The sequence below is a fragment of the Crocodylus siamensis genome, chromosome 1, assembly GCF_052110815.1.
Source record: "Crocodylus siamensis isolate JL-2025a chromosome 1, ASM5211081v1, whole genome shotgun sequence".
Lineage (NCBI taxonomy): Eukaryota > Metazoa > Chordata > Crocodylia > Crocodylidae > Crocodylus > Crocodylus siamensis.
Window position 1 is genome coordinate 119174660 of NC_143395.1, and position 19435 is coordinate 119194094.

General features: G+C 43.2%; 1 protein-coding gene across 1 annotated transcript in view; it reads left to right on the forward strand.

Annotated features, from left to right (window-relative positions):
• The first annotated feature begins 224 nt into the window (after positions 1-224).
• Positions 225-19435, forward strand: part of ESR1 (estrogen receptor 1) — a 215894-nt gene continuing 196683 nt past the window's right edge. Inside the window, exon 1 of the mRNA XM_090041560.1 lies at positions 225-518. Within this exon, the coding sequence (XP_089897686.1) occupies positions 370-518 (149 nt within the window). The 5' untranslated portion in view covers positions 225-369. The remainder of the gene's footprint in view (positions 519-19435) is intronic.

Consider the following 19435-nt stretch of genomic DNA (forward strand, 5'->3'; position numbering starts at 1 on the left):
TTCTTTTTTCAGGTGGGCTACCAGCTGCTGATTCGTCTGCTGACAATAAAAACCGATATGCCTCTTGCTCGCTGCCATTAACAATGACCATGACCCTTCACACCAAAACCTCTGGAGTTACTCTGCTGCACCAGATTCAAGGCACTGAACTGGAGACTTTGAGCAGACCTCAGCTGAAGATTCCCTTAGATCGTTCGCTCAGTGAGATGTATGTGGAGAGCAACAAGACAGGCATTTTTAACTACCCAGAAGGCACCACTTACGATTTTGCCACTGCTGCTCCAGTGTACAGCTCTACTAGCCTCAGTTATGCCCCTACTTCTGAATCATATGGATCCAGCAGTTTGGGAGGGTTTCATTCACTGAACAATGTCCCACCGAGCCCAGTGGTGTTCTTACAAACTGCGCCCCAGCTCTCTCCGTTCATTCATCACCATAGCCAACAAGTACCGTACTACCTTGAAAATGATCAAAGTGGCTTTGGGAATGAGGGAAGCTGCCCCTCCAACTTTTTACAGGTAAATCTTGCTCTTGCCTTATTTTAATGTGCTACAAAGTGCAAATTAGAATTGAGACACACATATGTTGAATTGTCTCTTTTTATAAAAGACTGTGTAATTTGATCAATGGAGAGATAAGCAAGTTATTAGACTATAAGCGATAACATGACATAAAACAAAATGGCTGGTGTTTGGCAATAGCGTAATTGGTGGTGTAAAAGTTAAAAACTGTATGCATGGGAAAAAAATGAAGAGATGTATGCCTGGGGAAAGCAAGCCTAAACGCAGAATCTGTAAATGAACAAAAACCTAACAAACAGACCGTGAATGAAAATAAGAGTCTGAAATATACTAGAAAGAAATTTATCACTTTCGGTCAAGTTTGAATCCCATGTAAGTTTAGTTGTTTGCATTTAGCACTATTTGGAAAGTGAGAGCGTATTTTTGCAGTTCTCTCCGTAGCTTCTTGTTTCGGTCTCCCCTCCCCCCCAACAGTAGAATACATTTAGAGCAGTTAGGCTAAAAATATCCCATTTCGGAGGAAGGGGGACTATATTTCATTTCCATTAATATTTTTGCACTTACTAAGACATATAAGTTTTTTTTTGGATGAGGTGGTGGAATGTGGCTCACACTGCAGCTGCAGAGAATCTATAAATGTAATATCTCATATAGAATGACGTTAAGAGATGCCAGGTCTCCGGTGTCCCTTTTAATGTGGAAACAACAACAACAACAAAATATCCTGTGAAACATAATGGAAATGTTTTGCCTTACTGTAAAAATTCCAGGAATGCAACTCATTCTTCTCAATTTTAATGTTTGTATGGGTAACATAGTTTTGCGGCAGAATATTGTGTTACATTATGGCGAGTTGACGTTAAAAGCTGTTTTTTTCCTTTTTTGATATATGTCTGTGTCAGTTTATCTGGGAAGTGAAGGTCAGATTGCTAGCAACAGAGTGCAGACTGAAGGAAAACCGCTGCTCCAGTTTAGAAGCTCAGAGTTTACCACTGTTCATCATGTTGAATAGTACTTTTATGTCAGTGGGACTGTTCATAGCATAAAGTCATATTTAGCCCAAGTAAGGAGGGCAGGATCTGGCCCCAAAACAGGCGAAAAATAACAGTTAGTGAAAAGGATGTGTTTATCAGCTGGAACAGAAAACAGCACAAAGATTGGCAGAATAAGTACCAATAATGACAGGACAATCATACAGAGTAAGCTGGGTCACTTGATAAGCTGGATTCATTCAAATAAAATATATTTTAATATACACAACAGCAAAGTTGTATTTATAGAAGTAAGGAATGCAAGCCATACTTGTATAATGTGGGGATGTATCTTGTAAACCTGTAACTCTGGAATAGGATTGAATGGTCATTTTGGACAAGCAGTTCAACATGAGCTTCCATTATTATACTGTTGGGCCAAAAAAGGGCTAATGGGATCTGTGGACACCTAAAGAGCAATACTGCTACTGGAATGCTGTGTCCAGTTCCAGTGTCTATAATTTGATAAGGCTTTTCGCAGTTTGGCGAGGGTGCAGAAAACAGGCACAAAACTGATGGGGGAGCTGAAGAAGATGCCTCACCGTGAGAAATGGGAGCTAATTAGAGCAATTAGGTTAATGAGAAGAAGCTTGAGGAGCTGTTTACAAAGAATCAGTCCCTCCAGAGGGAGGGAATATTGGGTAACAAAGGGTTCTCTAATAAGGAGCAGACAGGTGTGATAAGAACCTGTGGTGGAAGCAGAAACTAGATGTAAATAGGAAATAATGCACTCTTGTCATGTTGAGCCTGATTAACCATTGGGGTAACCACGGACAACCATTGGATTATTCATAAACTGCCGAAGAATTGGTGAATTTTCTGTCTCTGGATGCTTCAGAGCAGCACTGGATGCCTTTCTGGAGGATCTGCTTTAGTCAAACACAAGTTACTGTGCTCAGTAGATTAAATAGGTGATGTTTAATCACCTGTGATATATAGGTTGTCAGACCAAATGGTCTGATGATTCTTTCCAGCCTTAAATTTTATTAATGTATCTTTTCACGTGGTCAGAGCAGAGTGTAACGATGAAGTTTCTACTACAGTAAAAGTTTGATTGACTGAAGTTTGATTATCTATACTGATGACGTTATACTGACAGCCGTCTGAATGACTTGAATTAAATTGGAAAAAGCACTGCTGTTTCTGTTTCTGTTGGGTTGGTTTTAACAAGGCATAGCTCTGAAAATGTTATAACTCTTTATATCTTCCTTGTTTTAGCATAAGTCTCAATCACAAATAGCCCATTAAACAAAATAATTGTAATAGGTATGCAATTTAAGGAGGCATTTAAAAATAAAATCGGGGTTGAAGAACCAGCACTTCCAAAAAAGAAAGAAGGGGACAAATTTCACCCATTTTTGCCTTGATTTACTTATTGGACTAGCAGTCCCATTGGCTTTAGTGGGAATAGTTGTGTAAAGTGAGCAGCAGAACAGTATGACCTAGCATGAATAAACTTAACCTGGGAATTAGAAGAAAATGTGAAACTACCAGAGTAGTGAGGATTTGCAATAGCTTTCCAATACACGTAGTAAAGGCAAAAAACCTAATTACTTTTAAGATGGAGCTTAATCAATTAATAAAAAGTGTGAAGTGGTATAGTTGCCTGTTCTAGAAAAAGACTACCCAATGATCCAGGAGGTCCCTTCCAGTTTGGCGTTCTTATGCAGCTGTTTTAATGTTGCACTATTTGTATAGCGTGTATAGCATCATAATATTTGTATTGTAGCATCACAATAACATTTGAGATACAAACACTATGTTTTCTGATTCCAAAGAAGTGGAATAATAACTAGTTATGTGCAAAAACTGAATATGTACGGTCTTTTGCACTGTCCCATTTTACTGAAAAACCTAAATTGAAAGTATGTGGTATTTTGCACGTGGGTGTGTGTGCACTTGTGTGTATGAAGAGACCCAAGTATGAACTCAGAAGCTCTTGAACTTGATTTTTAAATGAATTTTCATTGCAGTTCTAAGCATGTTATCATTGTAGTATTTCCTTTGAATCTCAGTGCATGTTAATTATAAGCTTATATACCTTGTAGCACGAAAGTGTGAAAAAGAGAAAAACAATTCCAAGTACAATTGGATTCCCTCTCCTTCTACCAGAAATCTACACAGAGAATATAAGTAAATGGAAATACAGAGGGAGCCCAGCTAACCCCAAGCTGTGTTTTCTTTAGCTTGGCTCTATCAGTTCCTAAGTCCTCATTGCTTTGTGTGTACAATTAAAATATCTTTTCTTTATCTTACAAAGTTAGTATATTCAGATCATAGGGAAGGAGCAGTACTGATATTCTTCTAATTTGCTTGGCATTTTTAGTATGTTTTACTATCTCTGACTATTTTTCAGTGTTTTATCTTCATTGTCATTACTCAACACAATGAAATTATTGTAATTACATTTTGTGTAAATGGGGAATTTACTATGAACTAATTCAGTGACTTCACTTGATCTCAAGTATTATATTTGATTTTTCTGTTGAATTTCCCTGTACTTTTCAACAGGTTTCTCTCATTCAAGAAACACCAAAGGAGCCATCTAGTGGCTAATTTATCATGTCTAAATCTCTATAAACAACAACAGATTAACTCTTTCTGTTCTAAAGTAAAACTGAAAAGTTATTTCATATAGTTTGAGCTTCTGAAGGATTAAAAAGTAAAAACTTGTCTATGCTCATGTAGTCTGCATTTGAAGCTGTATCCAAATTTAGCTGACATTCACACAAAAATACATTGGATCAAGCTGATAACGGAATCTATACCACAATGCACAATCAAAATTAAATGTATAATATTATATGAAATATTACGTACAAATTACCTTCCACTCTCTCGGTGGTGATAGTTAAATGCAAATCCTTAATGTTTCTATTGTTTCAAACATTGAGCATAAGTTAATATAAATAAAGTACATTTAAAATTTTCCAGCTACTTAATAACTTCACAGCTTACTAAAGCTGAATTATTATAAGAATCTCTCTTAGCTGTTTTCTCTTACTATCATCACAGATTAATTCTTAATGCTCTCCTAAAACAGAACTTGAAAAGAAATAATAAATACTGTTGGATTTTTCTTCCTCTCTTCCCCCCATTTTTGCTGAGGATAATCAAAATGCCCAGGAATAAGGAGGGAGCCCACTTAGTCCAAACTGCATTTTCTTTAGCTTGATTTCTTCAGCAACTTATGATTGTGGCTTTTGATATATGGAGCAAACAGTTGTAAGCAAAAATTCAAGGCTGATTCTTTCCTTTTGAGATGGTGTGAAGTGTGCTGTAGAATCCAGAAACACTTTTTTGTAGAAAGCGGAAAGTATTCTTTTGTTACCAGGGTTGGATTTAGTTACTGGTGATATAGGAACCCTGGCATACATCTTTGAATACTGTATATTTTTCTGTTCTGATCTCCCTCTCAGTTTTACATAACTGGCTATTTTTGTTATACAGAGTAAAATGGTCTAATACAATGGTTCTCAACCTTTTGTACAAGGACCCAGTTGTAAATATCATTGGCTAGTCCTGACCCACTGCTCATTCCTGACCCACTGTCCCCTCCCCCTCCACTGCATGGGGCAAGGGGTGTGTGTGTGTGTGGGGGGGGGCAAGCAGCTCCTTGCAGGCTGGAGCTCTACCAGCCTGCAAGGGAAGAGCCACGATTTCCTATGTTTTTCTCTTTTAAAGAAGAATCCATTTTTCAAGTTTGTTCACAACCCTTTCATATATTCATGTGACCCACTTTTGGGTTGTGATCCACAGGTTGAGAAATGCTGGTTTAGTAGCTCCCTGCCTCTTTGGAGGGCTGTAAAGCTAAATCCGTTACAGATTATGAGGTGCTTAGATTAGTTCTGAAGGTGATGGGGCCATAGAAGCATCTAATATGTACTAGGTCAAGTATATAGCTGTGTGGATCCCTTAGGGCATGGGACCAGATTCTTTTGAATGGCAATACCATCTCCCTCACTGCAAGGCAATAGAGGGCAGAGCTGTTGTGACCCCCTCTCCCTTCCACTGTACTGCACATAGCAGCAAGCTGGAACCCAGCAAGCATCTGACCTGATATTCTCTGTAAACTCAATTTCTAAACTCATGAAGACATTCTTCCCCTCTTTTATCTTATTATTCTCCTTGGGGGTTATTAAAAAAACTGTATGTATGTCACCTCGCCATACAACAGGAAGATGTGCTCGAGTTCATAGTGGACTTCAAACCCTCAAGGGTTTTTGTCTTACCTAACCAGTGATAGACACCTCCTCCCACCCCCATCTAAGGCTCTTTATTAGGAGGAAAGGCTACAACTCTGGTAAGTCTTTGATATGTAAAATCTTTTTAGATGAAGCACATTTGGGTAAGACTCACCTAGCTTGACTAAATGACAATATGCCCTCTCTATCCAGAGAAAAAAGCCACCCACAAAATATCCAAACATTTCTCAACTGTGAGTGTTCCACATGAACACCACACTTAATTCACTGAGAGGAAGGCAGGGAAAAGAAAATCCTGTTGAAATCTGCACCAGTCATTGATGCTGATCACTAAGGCATCAGGGCGATTGACACAGCAAACTCCAGTGACCATATTTGCCTGGCCCTAATAGATGTAGCATCAGCTTATTGCACCAGTGCCCTTTGCATCCGCAACATGAACATCAGAGCTAATGCTGGCACCTTAGCAGGTATTGTCAAGGCTAAGAGGAAGGGTCTGTCAGAAATTTAACAAGTACAATGGCAAGGTGCTACACCTAGGAAATCAAAAAAAGCAAATATACAAATACAGAATGGGGGATAACTGGTTGGGCAGTGGTACTGCCAAAAATCATCTGGTGGTTATAGTGGAACCCACGCTCAAGCAGGGGTCAGCAGTATGATGTAATTACAGTAAAAAAGCAAATGCAATTTTGGATTGCATTATTCGTACAGAAGTATTGTATGCAACATATGGGAGGTGATATTGTTTCGTGTCTGAGCTTTGCATTTTAAGAAAGGGGGAAAGAAACTGGAGAGGATTCAGAAAAGCAAGAAAGATAGTAATGGGTGGCAATAAAAGCTGTATGAGCAAAGGTTGAGAGAACTAGGTATGTTTAGTTAGGAGAAAAGTAGATGAAGGGGGACATGAGAGCAGTTTTCCAATATTTGAAAGGCTGTTATACAGAAAAGAGATCAACTGTTGTCCTTTTTTCACAGGCAGCAGAACATGAGTCAATGACTTAAAACTAAAGCAAAGCAGATTTAGCTTCTCAGGAATAAAACTCAAATCTTCCTAACAGTTGGAACTGCAGGATATTGGAACAAGTGGCCTAGGGAAGTTATGGAAACTCTTTTGTGTTGGGTTTTCAGGAGAAGACTGGATAAATATTTGTCAGAGATTGTTCAGGAATAATAAATGCTGTATCTGTGCAGAGGGCTGGACCACAGGTTTTCTTCTTGTAAAAATGCAGTTTGCAGAAAAAGATAAGGCAATGAAGAAAGAGCTAGAAGGTGTCAGCAGAGTCAGAGAGCAGCCATTTGTAAGCTGTGATTGGTAGTGATTCAGTAGACAGTTTTAGTGAAACCTACTTTTTCTCTGGTTTCCCTAGGACTAATCAAGTTCTTCCTGCCTGCTCTTTGCTGCTGTGTTGCACAAGCTGTGACTATGTTGGTTCTGAGCCTCTGGAAACGTCTCCAAGCTAAAAAGGATGTGTACACCCATTGGAAGGGAGGGGCCATCACCACTATACCTCTGTTGCTTGGGACTATAGGGGGGTGGTCAGGAAGGCCAAGGCAGAGATGGAACTGGGACTAGCTACCCGGATCAAGGACAACAAGAAGTCCTTTTTTAAATACATGGGGGTAAAAAGAAGGTACTGGGTAACGTGGGGCCTCTGCAGGACACGCTAGTAAATCTGGTCGTTGCACCAGACAGCAAAGCTAACCTATTTAACAATTTCTTTCCCTCCATTTTTCTGAGTAGGGACTTGGTCATGCCCCCTCACTGGGACCCTCATAGGCCCCGTGGGAGGCACACCCAGGCCTAGGGTCAGCGAGGACCTAGTCAGGGAACTTCTGGAGGGGCTGGACATATTTAAATCAGCAGATCCTGATGATCTCCACCCCAGAGAGCTGAGGGAACTAGCAGAGGTCATTGCGGGACCCCTAGGATGGATTTATGAGCACTCGTGGTGCTCTGGTGTGGTGCCAGAGGACTGGAAAAGGGCCAATGTGGTCCCCATTTTCAAGAAAGGGAGGAAGGAGGACCCAGGAAACTATAGACCCATTAGTCTTACCTTGGCTTTGGGGAAACTTTTTGAGAAAATTATCCTGGTGCATGTCTGCGAGGGGCCAGCAGGGGAGACTATGCTTAGGGGCAACCAACATGGGTTCATTAGAGGCAGGTCCCATCAGACCAACCTGGTGGCCTTCTATGACCAGGTCACCAAATCCCTGGATGCAGGTGTCATGGTGAATATAGTCTTTCTGGACTTTAGGAAGGCCTTCAACACAGTCTCTCACCCCATTCTCATTGAAAAACTAGGAAACTGTGGTGTCGATTCCTACACGGTCAGATGGGTCACTGACTGGCTGGAGGGCTGCACCCAGAGAGTGGTGGTGGATGGGTCATTTTCTACCTGGAGGGGTAGACCAACGGGTTTGGTCCTTGGACCTGCACTGTTCAACATCTTCATCAATGACTTAGACAAAGGGGTAAAATATACCCTGTTCAAATTTTCAGATGACACTAAGATGTGGGGAGAAGTGGGCACTCTAGAAGGAAGGAATAGGCTGCAATCAGACCTAGACAGGTTACAGTGATGGGTGGATGAGAACAGGATGGGTTTCAGCACTGACAAGTACAGGGCACTGCACCTGGGGAGGAAGAACCAGCAGCATACCTACAGGCTGAGGAACTCTCTTCTCGTCAGTGCAGACGCAGAAAAGGATCTTGGAGTCATCATTGATCTCAATATGAACATGGGTCAGCAGTGTGGGGATGCAGTCAAGATGGCTAACCATACCTTGTCATGCATCCATAGATGCATCTCAAGCAGGTCCAAGGAGGTGATCCCCCCCTGTGTGACACTGGTCAGGCCGCAGCTGGAGTACTGTGCACCGCACTTCAGGAGGGATGTGGACAGCATGGAGAGGGTCCAGAGGAGGGCCACTCGCATGATCAGGGGGCAGCAAAGCAGGCCCTACGAGGAAAGGCTACCGGACCTGAACCTGTTCAGCCTCCACAAGAGAAGGCTGAGGGGGGATCTAGTGGCCTGTTACAAACTAGTCAGAGGGGACCAGCAGGCACTGGGGGAGTCCCTGTTCCCCCGAGCACTACTAGGAGTGACTAGAAATAATGGTCACAAGCTGGCAGAGGGTAGATTCAGATTAGATATCAGGTGGTGCTATTTCACTGTCAGGGCTGCTAGGATCTGGAACCAACTTTCAAGAGAAGTGGTGCTGGCTCCTACCCTGGGGTCTTTAAAAGGAGGCTGAATGAACACTTCACTGGGGTTGTTTGACCCCAGTACTCTTTTCTGCCATGGCAGGGGGTTGGACTTGATGATCTGCTTAGGTCCCTTCTGACCCTACCAACTATGAAACTATGAAAGGCACAGAATTATTTACTACTGGAGTTATCAAAACTGATTTATTTGTACCAGCTAGCACAGGATATGGAACATGATATAGGATTACAGACATCCTGTAATTTTACTTCACAAGTGTGGCACATGAGAAAGTGGTTGAGAGAAGACTTGGTCTTAGCGTAGGAACAAGTTCTAGCACATGAAAGAAGCACTGATGGGGTGGGAAACAATGGCAAAAGCAGCAGGGGTGAATGAATGCCCATGATCTCATAGAAGGGAATCTGGGAAAGAAGTAGATGACATTTTGCTTCATTAAAATTGGAATACCTGGCATCTAGAGTGCCTTCTGTTTATGTATATGGACTCAAGACTGAAAAAGTACAGGGTATACACTTTTTGAAATTTGCTGTAAACAATACTTTTAATTAGAGGAACAGCTAGTGCTAAGCTCTTTATACCTCATTAAGGCTCCTCACCTTGTTTCTCAGAATGCCTTATGTCCCTAAGTGACATAGTTCAGGACTGTTTTAGCAGCCCCTAATTTAACAGCTGCTAGCAAGTTTCACCAGTTATGTAGGTAAAAGGAATGCAGTTACATTACACAATATAGTAGACATTTGGGGTGAAGAGTTCCTATGCATTTATGTGGTTTATGCCATTAACCAACATACAGATAACTAACATGGTAAGCTATAGCCACAAAATCAGGACAGGCACTGTGTTGTGTAGTTAAGTGAAATCTGGTATGCATAAATACACTGGATTGTTTGCTATTCATCTATTACAGACTTAAAATCAAATTTCTCTGTCAAGATTCATTCTTTTATAAATCCATGCCAAGTGTTAGCTATATATTTTTTTGTTTTAAAGTTTTATGGAATCTTAATATTTGTAGACAGCGCTGTAGCAAAAATCTCTCTTTTAGTTCACTTTGCAAGATCAATAAATGATCTCATCTCCAATTTTCTGGGAAAAAAGGTGTAGCATTATACTTTGCCATATATACTTGATACTTACAGAGGCATTAAGGCATGCACTTTCCTTGAAAAAATGTACTGTACTGAGCTGTTTTGGTCAGGCAGTAGCTCTGGCTGTTGTCTGGTAACTGGGGTTGTCTGGTGTCCAAAGGAAATAAATTCAAATGAGCAATCTGGACTTATGTCATTAGCTGCACTTTGATCCTAACAGTGAGATTCCAAAGGTCCAAGCTATGTGCCACAATCTTTTGTACAGCAATGTTCTTGGGAATCACTGTAGCAGTTGCAAAGAGTATCTGGCTGTGTCTGAAGTAGGTCCGAAGTCAGGCCTCACTGGGAGAGCTAAGTTTCCTTTAGACAGTAAATAGTACTTAAGCCAAAGTGATAAATATAAGCAAGGAAAAATGTGTATTCCAGCAATATATAAGTTCCTATAACTTTATTTTCATAGTGTATATGGATTTTTACATTTCAGAATGTAAGAAGTTCCATGCTAGGTCAGACTTATGGTCCATCTAGCCCTGTATCCTGTCTCCAACAGTGGCAGTAGCAGATGGTTTATTAGGAGAGCATATGAACAGAAAGTGAGATACATAAGTATACCTTTCTTTCATCATGATATGAGAAATTTTATCCTAATTTTTCCTAGCTCTCTGTTGTCGTTTTGAGTATATCAGTAATAGGGTTACACGGTAAATCCCACAGCTGCTAATGCAGTCAAATCTTTAAAACCTAACAGGATTCAGATTTCCTACATTGAAAAAAGGGAGTGAGAGAAAATCTCAAATAAAAAAAATACAGTATAAAATTATGAAATTAAATTCTTCATTATAGGAGTGTGAAAACCAGTTTGTTTGGTTCTCAGTAATGCAAGAACATAGACGAGGCACAGCACCTAAGGGACGGCAAATGGTAGTGCCTGGTGCCTGCTAATGACTCCATTTTATTACTGCTGTTTCTTGCTGATCCGGATCATGCATGCAGCAAACAAAATGAAAGAAACACAACAAAGGACTCTACAGAGACATTTTTTCCAAAGTATCTTACAGGAAAATTCTGTTTTTTAAGGGACAGAGGACTTCCCATTTTAAGACCCTGCTTTCATTTGCTTATTGCTTTGCCAAACTTGCTTAGACTGAAATTTTCCATGCCAGATATCTGCTTCAGGTTGACTTAAAAAAACAACAACTTTCAGAACAAAGGATTCAGTTTTTTTTCTGACAATGAGATGAGAGAAGAATATCTAATTTAGTCCACGTCAGCTTTCTCCTCCCCTCTCCTTCTCTTCTAGCCTCCCCGCAAAGAATCACCAACAAAACAAAACAGAACAAAACAAAACAAAACAAAACAACCCTTATATCTGTTTCATTGAGAAGCTCTAGCACCTCCATACTACTGAGGAAGGACTTAAAATTTAGTAGTGGTTGTATTGGTATCAGGGACATGCTTTTTGCTATCCTCATAAAACCTGCCTAAATTTGGCCCAGTTAAAAACTTTTGAAGAATCCAGAATTGCTTATTCTCATGAGACATTTATAAGAGTTTGGCATCTAAATGATCTAAGCAGGTTGTTGCCCACAAAAAAGCTGGTTAGTTTCTGAGGTGCCACCCTGTTTTACCTTCTGCCTTAATTATGATTTGTTTTTTTTCCTCAGGATATAATACCTCATCTACCTGTGAAAAATAAACACCTCATTCCCACTGTACATCTTATTTCTTTCTTCTGACCTTCATTCTTTGTGTTAGTCATCCCAATTTCCTCCATGCCTCAATTCAGCTCAGCTTTGCATTCAAATGAGGCACTGAGTCATCAGGAGTCAGAGATGTCTGATGATAACAGCAATAAATAAGCAAAACTAAACTGGCATTAAGAGAATCCAAATTGTTTCCCTTGTATACTAAAAATAAAGCACACCACATGGAGGCAACTGCAAAATCACTGCTCTATGTGCACATGCTGCGTTTACAAAAATTTCAAACTAATCTGGCTGAGACTGCCTGTTTAAAAAGAACTATAGAAACAATTTACCTTGGCAAGCTACCTGCTGTGAACACAGCCTTCTGTTTTAATGGCTGACAAATCATCAGCACTAGATATTAATACCTTCAGGTTGTTTTGGTGTGTGATCCTGCCAACCATTCCTTGCCACACTATAAGTTTTCCTTCAGCCACTGTCTGATTCGTGTTGTCAGCAAATCACTCTGGAGATGGAAAACTCCCAGAGCTACTTTGACAAACAGATGGGGCCAGGTTATGAGCTACATCTCAGAAGATGCTATTGCTCTAGCGGGAAAGCCAGGGACAGGAGTGGATTGAAGGTGGTTCCTGAATTTTGGACTTGGCTGAGGGCCTTATTGCCCCCTAAAATAAGTGAAAGTCACTATTGGGCTATTTCGTTTTATGGCTGCTGCCCAGAACCAAGGGTAGGATGCTCTACAGCCCCAAACAGTGAGAATGCACCTCACACCTAGGTGCTGCTAAATAGGAACTGGTGGGTATAGAGCCAGTTCCTGCACTGGGTATATACAAAGGATCCCCTGCACAAAGGGTGTTGCTTGTGTCTGTCAGCTATTTCCCCTGTTTATGATGATGAAATGGCATATGGAGGGCATTTTGAAAAGTGAAATCCAGGTAACACTGAGGTGTTCCATAAATCCCAGATGAAAATTCAAGGGCTTAGGTTAAGTTCTAAATGTCTGAATGTTTGGGACATTCAGGCTTCACATTTGTGGAGCCTGGGTGCCCCTAATTAAGATTAATACTAGTACATATATTACCTCAAATAATGTGAGAGCAAGAGGGAGAAAAGAAAAGTACAAGAATGCACTGAAGAACAGGTCAACCATCCATGTAGTTGAAACACTTATTAAGCATGGAGCAAAAATTATTGTTTAAATGACAGTACTACAGCTATCCCAGTGCATTTTAAGAATAAGAAATACTCAAGGATATTCATACAGAATACTATGAATCATGACAGGAGGATCAGTGGAAAATTGTTTATAGCAGATGTTTTTGTGACTGAGAAGCAGAGTACACTGTGTACTGTTCAGTGGCAATCCAACACTTCAACATGTGTAGTGAGGATCTGTGAGCAAGCTGCAAGATAAACCCAGCAGAAATAGTGCATGGATCAAGGGTTACTTATTTGTTCATTTTTCATGCCAGGTCAGATTCACAGTGGAGACTGAGGCTATGACTAGACAATACACTTACTTAGCTTGGCAGTGATGCTTGCAAACTCACCATGTTTCTCTGTGTGGGCTGTCTTCCAAAGCAGAAGCCATGTAGTACCACTGCAGGCTGGCTAGTTAGCACTAATGAAAGACAGTGCTAATTAGCTTGCTTCTGGACAAATGACCTGCCTGCTGCGCCATGCGCTAATGGCTACACAGCTTCTGGTTTAGGAGGCAGCCCACAGGGAGCAGCATGGCATCCCTGAGAGAGCTGTCACCTTGCATGGTATGCTTGAGGTCTAAATATGGTCTAAGGGAATGGTGCCCAACCTTTTTGCCTGGGCTGGATTGTCAGTGCTTGGTCCATTTGTGGGCTGAATCCAGCTGGTGCTTCTGATTTTGTGCTCAGGTGGGCATAGTGGGCACCATCTGGCCATGCAGAGGCAGGGGAGGGAGGAAGGAGGCAGGCTGGATCCAATGAAGCCCTGTAGGGGAAAGGAGTTTGACTCAACCCCATGGAGAGGAAAAGGGTTGAGTCAAACTCCTTAACTTGGCAGTGATGGGGTGGGAAGGGGGGCGGAAGAGGCATGGCAAGGCCCGCACCCACCCCTGTGGAGGAAGGGGGCATGGCCCAGGCTCAGTGGGAGGGAAGGGGGTGGGGACAGCCCTGTCAGAGAAGTGGGGAGACCAACCTAGCCCTGCAGATAGGGAAGGGAGTATGGCCCAACCCTGATCCAGAATCAGGGGCATGGTCTAGCTGGGGGAGGAGTGCTTAGTTTGGTCCTGACCAGCTGCACAGGGATTGAGATTTGGGGGTTTGGCAGGAGGCAAGGTCCGACCCCCTGCTGTGATGGAAGACAGACTCGAGGGGAACGCCTCCAGACCTCAGGTTGGGGAGGACCGGGCTAGATTGCTTCTGGAGGGGCTGGTGTTCATAACAGCGGGTCCAGATGCTCTTCACCCCAGGGTATTGAGGCAGCTAGCAGGGGTTATTGCAGGGCCCTTGGCACAGCTTTACAAGTGCTCGTGGTGCTCGGGACAGGTGCCAGATGATTGGAAGATAGCCAGCATGGTCCCCATCTTTAAAAAAGGGAGGAGGGAGGACCCGGGCAACTATAGGCCCATCAGTCTTACCTCAAACCTAGGGAAACTCTTTGAGAATATTCTCAAGGAGCACATCTGTGATGGGCCGGCTTCCGGGGTGATGCTCAAGGGCAACCAGCACAGTGTCATTAGGGGCAGGTCATGTCAGACCAACCTGATTGCCTTTTATGATCAGGTCACAAAAGCATTGGATGCAGGTGTCACCGTGGACGTAGTCTTTTTGGACTTCAGCAAGGCCTTTGACATCGTCTCCCACCCCATCCTCATTAAAAAACTAAGCAAATGTGGCATTAATGCCTACACAGTCAGATGAATTGCAGATTGGCTGAAGGGTCGTACTCAGAGGGTGGTGGTGGACAGGTCATATTCAACCCAGGGAGAGGTGGGCAGTGGAGTCCCCCAGGGCTTCGTCCTTGGGCACATGCTGTTTAATTTCTTTATCAGCGATTTGGACGATGAGGTGAAAAGCAACCTATTTAAATTCACTGATGATACCAAATTTGAGGTGAGGTGAGCACGCTAGTAGGGAGGGAAAGACTGCAGCAAGATCTGGATAGGTTACAAGGGTGGGCTAACAAAAACAGGATGCGTTTCGATACTGACAAGTGCAGGGTGCTGCACTTGGGCAATAGTAACCAGCAGCACACTTATAAGATGGGAAACTCCCTTCTTGAGAGCACGGAGGCAGAAAGGGATCTTGGAGTCATTATCGACTCCAAGATGAACATGGGCCGACAATGCGAGGTCACGGTTGGTAGGGCTAACCGGACCTTGTCGTGCATCCACAGGTGCATCTCCAGCAGGGCCAAGGAAGTGATCCTCCCCCTCTACATGATGCTGGTCAGGCCACAGCTGGAGTACTGTGTCCAGTTCTGTGCGCCCCACTTCAGGAGGGATGTGGACAACATTGAGAGGGTCCAGAGGAGGGCCACTCACATGATCAGGGGGCAGCAGGGCAGACCCTACAATGAGAGACTGTGGGACCTGAACCTGTTCAGCCTTCACAAGAGAAGGCTGAGGGGGGACCTGGTGACTGTCTATAAACTCACTAGGGGGGACCAGAAGGGTTTGGGAGAGACCTTGTTTCCCCTAGCGCCCCCTGGCATAAGAAGGAATAACGGCCACAAGTTTTTGGAGGGTAGGCTTAGATTAGACATCCGTAAGAACTACTTCATAGTTAGGGCGGCTAGGATCTGGAACCAACTTCCAAGGGAAGTGGTGCTGGCTCCTACCCTGGGGGTCTTTAAGAGGAGGCTTGATGTCTACCTGGCTGGCGTCATTTGAGCCCAGTTTTTCTCTTGCCCAGGCGGGGGGTCAGACTTGAAGATCTACAAGGTTCCTTCTGACTCAACTTCTATGATTCTAAGGTGGCCATGTGAATGGCCACCGCTCTCCCAGTCTCAAATTTCTGGACCCATAGTGAGTCCTGCAAGCCAAATGCAATGGCTCTGTTGGCCACATTTGTCCTGTGGGCCAGAGTTTGAGCATCCTGTCCTAAGGTGTCTGTCTAACTGCCTTTTTAAGCACTGATATTTGAGATATAGGCATCATGGCCCTTCTGACAGCTCCCCCACCTAAACCTGGTAGGCACTTAAAGCCTGTAAGTGCCCAATTGTCTACTGCTGGACCTGGGCACAACTAAGTCCTGACAGCAGTGAGCAGTAAAGCAACTAACTTATACTGGCTGTGATTCATAAGAGAGACCTTCTCTTGCCTATCTCACTGGTGGGACCCAATCTGATAGGTGTCTCTGAGCTCCTATAAATGTATCCAAGGTTGGCAACAAGAGCAGGAGGAGGTGGCACATGTGCCCTCCCTGTCACCTAAGGGCCTAGTCGAATAAAGTGCTTAGGTGTGCAACTTTAGGGGAGGGTGCGAGGCTGTGAAGACCAAGTAGAGACAGGTACTTTTAGGCAGCTTGGAGTTAGATGCCTGAGTCCCTGAGAGTGTTGAAAATTATACCTTTCTCATCTGACCATTTCCTACTATTTTAGACTAATTTAGGAAGCCCCAGGCTCAGCAAGCTGGCTTCTGTGAATCTCTTTCCTAAGCTTCCAACACTCAGTGAGAATTGATATGAAGTCTAAGCCCCCAGTTTAGGATGTGAATTCAGCTAGGTGGCAGGATGCCTAGCAGCCAGCCATATTGCAGTGCTCAGTATTGTGATAATTAAATGCTTTGGCAGTCTAGCCCATTGGATGCTCTCTATTGTTTCTGCCATTGTATCTGTTCCCACATTTCCATGTTTTTAATTTTAAAAGTCATAATAAGACAAGGATTACAAACAATTAAGCATGTTGGCTTTATGAAATATGTGCACGTTATCAGTTGCATAACTGTGGGTAGGTGACTTTGGCATATGTCCTGGACACTGACTTAGAGGGGGAAAGAACCCCACTAGCAGACTGGCTGTCACTGCTGCCATTGCCACTGCTCCCTCCCATGGAAACTTCTTGTTACAAAAGTTCCTAAGGGTTTTTCAGTAGTGAATTTGCAGAGCCCACAGTGTTACAGGAAAGGCCCATGTGCTTGGAGAAAAACACTATCTGTTGAACATTAGGAATTTGCCTTGCTTTTTGCTCAGTGCTTGGCTTGTCATCCCAGCATGAATAACTGGCACAGAAGGAGCAAGCTAACAGCAGAATCATACAGCAATAATCAATGTAGACATTACAACAGCTACAGAGGGACTGTGATTGCTTATTGGAGGCAGACAGATCAAGAATCAGACTGTAACATACACCAGACTATACTTATTTTCTCAGCAGAAGGTATGCATATTAAACTGAATTAGTATCCCATTATAAAGAAGTCATTTCTGTTAAGTATGGTTAGTTTTACATCTCTTCTGCAGTGATATTCCTTTTTAAGTGGATTGTCTTGTTAAATGTATCCAGATGAATTAGAGTATGCTCCATTGATAACAGAAGACCAAATTATTGTAATTCATAAATGCAACAAGGTTGCCTTATCAGTTTCTTATGCATGCAGAAAGCCATTTTAAGTCTTAGGATAATATCTTAAGCCACGAGTAGACGAAACGAGGAGGGATGAGTGTGCACAGCACTTTAAACTGGGCTAAATGCTTTTGCACTGCTTTAATGGTGTTGGTGTTTGCATGCCTCGGAAGTGTATTGCACATTAATACCAGTTGCTGTAGGAAATTCAGCAGTGTAACACACCGTAAATGACTTGGGGCGCAGCAAACTAAAACTCCTCCAAGGAATTTAGTTTGCTGCCCCTGCCACCATGGAGCAAAGCATTGGACTCTGGCAGCAGCCCATGAAGCAGCTCTACCCAAGAAAAGCAGTGAGCCTGATTTTTTTTCCACCCCCCTGGAGCCTGCCTGCCTGCCTGCCTGAGGCTCCAGTGCTTCCCTTTGTGGCTGTGATGCCTCCTGGGACCGCCTGAGTCAGGAGCCTGCAGGTGGGTGCCACAGCAGGGTGGGCAACCTCCACTGTTGTGGAGGGAAGCACCAGTCCCCTCCCCTGCAGCCCAGGGACTACTCTGCCCGCCGGCAGCTCACCCTCCCCTCCCCACTGCAGAGGCAGTGAAGTAAGTGGGGTATGTGCATGATACGGGTGTTTAATTGGCCCTAAATAGAAGCGGTGTTTTTTAAAGCCCACCGCTTCAATTTAGGGCCCCCATTTTGTCTACACATGCCCTTAACTCCTACTTAACTGAATTTCTTGCTGAAAATCTGCCTACATGTTTTGTGTGTGTGTGTGTGTGTGTTTATCATAGAAAATTAGGGTTGGAAGAGATTTCAGGAGGTCATCTAGTTCAAACTCTCTGCTCAAAGCAGGACCATCTCCAGCTATATCAATCCAGACAAGGCTTTGTTTAGCTGGGTCTTAGAAACCTCCAAGGATGGAGATTCCACCACCTCTCTGGGTAACTTGCTTTACTACCCTGCCTGGTAAAAAAGTTTTTCCTGATATCCAACTTAAACTTCCTTTGCTGCAACTTGAGACCATTGCTCCTTGTTCTGTCATCTGCCACCACTGAGAACAGTTCAGCTCCACACTCTTTGGAACCCCCTTCAGGTAGTTGAGGGCTGTTATTAAATTTTCCTCAGTCGTCTTTTTTCCAGAATAAATAGGGGCCTATACATGAGTACAGAGGCTGCTTCAATGCACTGGAATTCCAGGGCGTTGGAGCAGACTCAGTTAACAGAGCATTACAGTTAGTGTGCTCCAGCAGTCTCCTGCACCTCGTGTATCAGTATCAGCATCCCTATGCTAAAAAATGGTATTAGGGGTGCTTGAACTGAAGCTTGTTGAATGTCCCCCACATCCCTGGAACACATGTAAAAGTACCCAGTAAGCCCAGTTCCCTCAGGCTCTTCTAACAAGTCATGTGCCCCAGCCTTCTAACCATTTTCATTGCCCTCCACTGGACCTTCTCCAATTTGTCCACATCTTTTCTGTAGTGGGGGTCCCAAAACTGGGCACAATACTCCAGATTTGGCCTCACCAGAGTCAAAGAGAGGAGAATACTCACTTCCCTTGATCTGCTGGCAACGCTTCTACCAATTCAGCCCAGTATGTGATTAGCGTTCTTGGCAACAAGGGCACATTGCTGGCTCGTATTCAGCTTTCTGTCCACTGTAACTGCGAGGCCCTTTTCTGCAGAGCTGTTGCCCAGCCAGTCAGTCCCCAGCCTATACCAGTGCATGGGATTTTTCCATCCTAAGTGCAGGACTTTGGCTTGTCCTTCCAGGTCGTTGATGAAGACATTGAACAGGACAGGTCCCAGCACTGACCCATGGGGCACTCACTTGATACCAGCTGCCAACAAGACACCAAGACATTGATTACTGCCCTTTGAACCTGACACTCCAGTTTTCTATCCACCTTATAGTCCCTTCATTCAACCTGTACTTCTTTAGTTCACTTGAAAGAATGTTGTGGGAGACTGTATCAAAAGTCTTGTTAAAGTCAAGGTATATCTCGTCCACTGCTCTCCCCGCATCCCCAGAGTCAGTCATCTCATCAGAGAAGACAATCAGGCTGGTCAGTCATAGCTTGCCCTTGGTGAAACCATGCTGACTGTTCTGATTTACCTTTT